Source organism: Neophocaena asiaeorientalis, unplaced genomic scaffold (assembly GCF_003031525.2).
Source record: "Neophocaena asiaeorientalis asiaeorientalis breed wild unplaced genomic scaffold, Neophocaena_asiaeorientalis_V1.1 scaffold177, whole genome shotgun sequence".
Classification (NCBI taxonomy): domain Eukaryota; kingdom Metazoa; phylum Chordata; class Mammalia; order Artiodactyla; family Phocoenidae; genus Neophocaena; species Neophocaena asiaeorientalis.
Genome location: NW_020172779.1, coordinates 19,451,728 through 19,457,727, shown reverse-complemented (window position 1 = coordinate 19,457,727; position 6,000 = coordinate 19,451,728). Strand labels below are relative to the sequence as shown.

The 6,000-nt window shown below is 48.6% G+C and overlaps 1 protein-coding gene across 1 annotated transcript in view; it reads left to right on the top strand.

Annotated features, from left to right (window-relative positions):
* Positions 1 to 6,000, top strand: part of COL22A1 (collagen type XXII alpha 1 chain) — a 233,250-nt gene that overhangs the window by 66,597 nt on the left and 160,653 nt on the right. Inside the window, exons 10-11 of the mRNA XM_024741290.1 lie at positions 1,164 to 1,226; positions 5,460 to 5,498. Of these exons, the coding sequence (XP_024597058.1) occupies positions 1,164 to 1,226; positions 5,460 to 5,498 (102 nt within the window). The remainder of the gene's footprint in view (positions 1 to 1,163; positions 1,227 to 5,459; positions 5,499 to 6,000) is intronic.

The window sequence follows — 6,000 nt, the reverse complement described above, 5'->3', positions numbered from 1 at the left end:
CTGCCCCGTCCCTCCCTCTCACCTGTATTACTTGTGTTCACATTCATTCAGCGCATCACCACTGAGCATCTCCTAAGGTCCCTTGTGTCTTCTCCCTTCTTCCTTCCTCTGTATGTACCTCCTTCATCTTCCCCTTCTCTCGCCCTTCTCCCCTCTGTCCCCAGTGTGCTAGGATGGGGAGAATAGACAGACAGACACACGCACACACACAGGAGGTCCAGGGTGCCAGGTGTTCGCTGCGAGAAAGAGAGTAGGGGCCTCTGCCTTGCTGAGCAGCCCCTGGGCTGTAGCCTCAGCTCCTGGGCTGTCAGACGGAAGAAGAGAGCAAAGCTGTTCGGGGTTTTGTGAAGCTCTAAGTAGAAAACATTTGTCTGAAGCAGTGGCTGCTCACGGAGAGACGGAGAGACCGAGCTGTGCTGTGGTCGGACAGATCTGGGGTTGTGCAGACAGCAGAGCCCGACCCCTGACCCTGGGAGAGAAGATGAGGTGGGAGGGAGGGGATTCTAGGGGGGGAAACAGGTCCCACTGCCTATAGATAGGCCTGGCTTCCCCGTGGCTGATTGGCGTCCTGGCCCTTTAGCCAGTGTCCCAGCCCGTCCGTGGTTAAGATGCTGTGTAAACACCTTGATTCCAGCGGCTCCGTTTACCTAGAGGTAGCTCAGGTCGTGTCCACAGGCGTGGCCTGGTGGATCCTGGGTGCCCAGGCCCATTCTGGATGCGGGGACATACCAGGGAGCCATGTCCCCGGACTCAGAGCCAGCAAGTAGAGGCATGACAGGGGGTGGGACGCTGGGTTGCAGGGAGCGGGGCTGGGGGGGGGCCCTGAAGCTTTCTGGGGAGGCTCCAGGATGCCTGGGGGGCCCACCCTAGCTGGGTCCAGTAAGATACGTAAGAGCTGCCGTTCCCGTTCCCAGGGTCAAGCGTGCGATTCGCCCACTTGCTTTCCCCAGGTGTCCTTCGTTCCGGGAATTAGGAGTTTGAGAAAATTACTCAGAGGCTTCTTCCCTCTCCGGGGGCGGGAGGCTTGGCCTCATGGTGCAGTTGGCAATGACAAAAGCGGCTGCTTCCAGAAAACCGGGGCAAGGTGGGCCATGGGCAGCTGGTGTGGGAGAGGTTGGTCGGAGGACCCGACCCAACGTTCGTCTCTGATTTCCACCCCTCAGGGGGACATGGGAGCCGCTGGGCCAGCTGGAGCTCCTGGACCCAAGGGAGAGAAAGGAGATACGGTGAGTGAAGGCCCCTCTGCGTGGCCAGTGCGGGGGGACCCCTCTGCATGGGCACAGGAGGCCTGCCGGCTGCTCCAGCCTCACCCTGCACCACCCCACCCTCACCCCCCGAAGTCTGTGCTCCAGGTTGGCAGTGATGACTCCCCCAACTGGCCATGTCTCACCCTGGCCATTGTATATGGTTTTTCCTCTGCCAGGAATCATTTTGCCCTCTGTCCACCCCCGTTTGCCCCTCACCTCCCCCTCCTGCCTGGCTCACGTTTTCGTACCTTTCAGACTCAACCGGTGTAGTTCTCCAGGGTATCTTTGCTACCCCAGGTCTGGCTCACCCCCTCGGTTCTCCCACATCCCTGGTGCCTGTCAGTCCCCACATCAGCTGACTCCCTGATACCTCGGTTTGCGGTTTGTCGGTCCAGCATCCCCGGCATCTGGCCCAGCACAGACTGTGTTCGTGGATCCTTAGGTTGATGAGCGAGCACAGTGGATGGTGGGTCAGGGAAGAATTACAGAGATAAATGATTCATGGTGCAGAGCAGGGCTTAGGAGCCACATGGCTGGGAAGCAAAGGCTGGCTCCACCAAGATACTTAACCTTCCTGTCCTCAGTTTCCTCATCTGTAAAGTGGGGAGGATAAAATTAACTGTTGAGTTGCATGATGAGGATTAAAACGAGTTAACACATGTAAACAGTTCGTAACAGTGCAGAAGCAAAGTAAATGCCATTGTTCCTCCGTTGTTACCTGGCCTGGTGGAAGCACTAAACCCACCCTTCAGACTGCATCTTGTAGCATCAGTAGCACAGGTTTGGAGTCAGGTGGGCCTCAGTAGCCGTCCCCGGCTCCTGCCTTTATTGGCTGTGTGACTGCGAGCGGGTTGCTTAACCCCCCTGAAAACCTCATTCGCTCCATGAGCAGAATAAAGAAAAGAGCAGCTTTGTCTGTAAAATGCCTGGCCCGTGATAGGAGGCCAGTGAGTGAGAGCGAGTGTAACCAGTTCCTTTTAGGTTCTCAGTGCACAGGGGAAACCCGACGACAAGACAGAGCAGCTCCCTAGAAGAGTTAGCCTGGCAGACACCCCCGTGCCATCACCTGAGAGCTCATGATTGTAACTATACCGCCTGCCCTTCTTCACAGGGGCTTCATGTTGGTCCCTCCTTACTCCTTAGAACAGCTTCTTAAACTTAGGCTCGTCACTCACGGACGGGAAGGATACAGAATTTTCAGACTTGCGGGATGCGCTCGTGGTCACGTCAGGTGCTCTGCCTGTGTGTGGCAGAGGCAGGATTTGAATCTGTTTTAATCTGAGTCTTATGCTCACTTGCTGAGCTATACCTTTCACGCACACTGTACACACCGGCCTCCCGTGCAGAGGTAGGAAGCACCCGCTCTGTGCAAATTAACATGGAAATAGGAAGAGAGGCTTACATTTAACAGCATTCATGGCGTGCCGGGATCTGTGCTGTATGTTTTACAGATTTCTGGCTCATTTAACCCTCAGTTCGATGTTGTGAGGTGAGGGCTAGTGAAACACCCATTTTACTGATACACAGGGAAAAACCAGGCTACAGAAACTGCCTGTGAGAGAGCACAGATGTCGGATCTAACAGACAAAGCCTGCAAAGTAGCCATTGTAATTATATCCAGAGAACTAAAGGAAGCCATTCGGAAGGAAACAGAGGGGAGCATCGTGACATTATCTCATCACATATAGAACATAAGGAGGTAGAAATTGTTAAAAAGAACCAAATGGAAATTCTAGAACTAAATGGAAATTGTAAAGTACAGTCAATGAAATGAAAAGGAAAGTCACTCGAGAGGCATGACAGTAGGTTCGAACTGGCTGAAGAAAGAGCCAGCATTCTTGAGAACAGATCAGTAGCGATCATGTCATCTGAAGATCAGAGAGAAACAATAATGAAGGAAAATGAACAGAGCCTCAGAGAAGTGTGAGGGCCCGTGAAGTGCGTCAGTGCACATAACAGGGGTACCCGGAGCGGAGAGAAAGGAGCAGAAAAAGCGTTCAGAGAGATCACGGCTGAAGACATCCCGAATTTGATGAAGGGCAGTGATCTGCATGTTCAGGAAGCCTCAGGAAGTCCAACCAAGAAAAACAAAAGGAGGTCCATCCTTAGAAAAATCATGGTAAAAAACGCTAACAGACAAAGCAAAAACATCGAAAGCAGAAAAAGAAAAATGATTCCTGATGTACAAGGAAAACCCAATAAGATTATCAGCTGACTCATCACCGAAAATAATTGAGGCCAGAATGCAAGTTCAAAGTAATAATTATGACAGTATATCATTGGGTATTTAACAAATATTTGTAACAACAGTAGCACAAAAATGGGGAAGAAGGAATAGATCACGTAGGAGTATGTTTCTAAGTCTCACTGGAAGTAAGTTAGTGTAAATCTTAAGTAGGTCCTGATAAGTTAAGATGTATATGGTAAACCTCAAGCAACCTCCAAGAAAATAATTCAAAACTATATGGTGAAAATATCCTTAAAGAGGTTAAAATGTTGCACTAAAAAGAACTCATGTAATGCAAAAAAGAGCAGTAAAGGAGGAATAAAGGAACAGAAGTCAGGAGACACAGAAAACAAAAAGTTAAATGGCATATGTCAATCTACCTACATCAAAAATAGCGTTGTCTGTAAATGTATTAAACAAACCAATTGAACAGCAGAGATTTTCAGCCTGGACATAAAAACAAGATCCAACTGTATTGTGTCTACGGGAGACACACTTTAGATTCAAATATATAAATAGGTTGAAAGTAAAAGGATGGACAATACACATTCTACAAATAGAAAACATTAGAAATTGGAATGACTGTAACAGTATCAGACAAAGGCTTTAAAAAAGTTAATAGAAATAAAGAGGAACACTTTATAACGACAAAAGTGTCGATCCTCTAAAAATATGTCACAATTATAAACATATGTGCACCTAACAACAGAGCCCCCAGATATATGAAGCAAACATTGAGAATTGAAGTGAGAGACTTAACACCCCACTTTAATAATGTGTAGAACAACTAGAAATGTGGAGAAATCGTAACTCATACGTTGCTGGTGAAAAACGCTGCAGCTGCTTTTGAAAAACAGTCTGGTGGTCCTTAAAGGGTTAAACACAGAATTATATGACCCAGCAATTCCACTCCTAGGAGTATAACCGAAAGAAATGAAGACACGTGTTCATACAAAAACTTGTTCATGGGTGTTCACAGCAGCCTCATTCATAATAACGGAAAAGTAGAAGGAACCTAAATGCTCATCACGTGATGAATGGCTAAATAAAATGTGTGTCATAGCCATGCAGTGGCACAGTATTCTTTAATAAAATGAGGTATTGACACATGCTGCAAGGTGGGTGAACCTTGACAGCACTTTGCTAAGAAAACACGGGCTATGAAGCCAGTCATAAAAGCCCACATGTATCATTTCATATATATAAAACGTCTAGAATAGGTGAATTTATAGAAACAGAAAACTGATTAATGTTTGCCCAGAGCAGGGGATGGGGGAAAAAGGGGAGTGACCACAATGGGTTTGGGGTTCTTTTGGGATGATGAAAACATTCTAAAGTAGATTGTGGTGGTGGTGTACCACCACATTTAGTATATTTAGGAAATGTACTAAAAAGCCGTTGAATTGTACACCTTATTTTTAGTTAATTAATTTATTTTTGGCCACGTTGGGTCTTCGTCGCTGTGCACGGGCTTTCTCTAGTTGCGGCGAGCAGGGGCTACTCTTTGTTGCTGTGTGCAGGCTTCCCATTGCAGCGGCTTCTCTTGTTGTGGAGCGCGGGCTCTAGGCGCGCGGGCTTCAGTAGTCGCGGCTCGCGGGCTTAGTTGCTCCGTGGCATGCAGGATCTTCCCGGACCAGGGCTCGAACCCGCGTCCCCTGCATTGGCAGGCGGATTGTTAACCACTGCACCACCAGGGAAGTCCTACACTTTAAATAGGTGAATTATGTGCTCTGTAGATTATATCTCGATAAAGCTGATGTGGAAGAAAGAATAGTACCATAATATTGAGTTGTTGGAAAAATTAAATGAGATAAAACTCACGAGAATCTACCCTCAGTAAATGATAGTGTCTTTTAGAGGCTCCTTGGCAGGGCTTATGAGAAAGCAGCCCACCATTTTGAATCCCAGGGCACATCTGCCATGTGTGATGTCATGCCGTGGAGATGCTTCGTAGAAAACCTTTGCCTTCTGCTTTGCTTTTCCAGGGCAGAGGACCTTTTGTCCACGGAGAAAAGGGTGAAAAGGTAAGCACCTCCCTGCTGTCTCATTCCTCCAGGGGCTGTAGATGTGGCCCGGGAACAGGATGGGGCACTTGGGTTCGGGAGAGTTGTGTGCTGCCGTGGTGCTGCCTGGTAAGAATTTGGGTGGGAGGGGAAGAGGTTTCCTGGGCTGAGTGCCTCAGTGTGTGAAGTGGGAGGGAAGGGCTTGTTTAGGACATGGATGGTTCACAGTGCTTAGAGCAGAGGGTACTTAATGGCGCTCATGGAAATTGGGATGCAGAGCTGCAGATGTGGTTTGAGGACCAACATACAGGGCATTCAATATCAAAATGTGTTCAGGCCTTGTTTGCAGTGATGGGAAGGCCTTGGACGGTCTGTGTGTGATCAGACATGCTGAGAAGGTTCAAATAGCAGGTGCCGATAGACGTGAGAGCGGGGCAGACCAGAGGAACTTGGGGAATAGTCGGGAGATTGTTGCAGAAGCATGAAGGCAAGATGATGAGGGACAGAGTCATGGGTGGCAGTA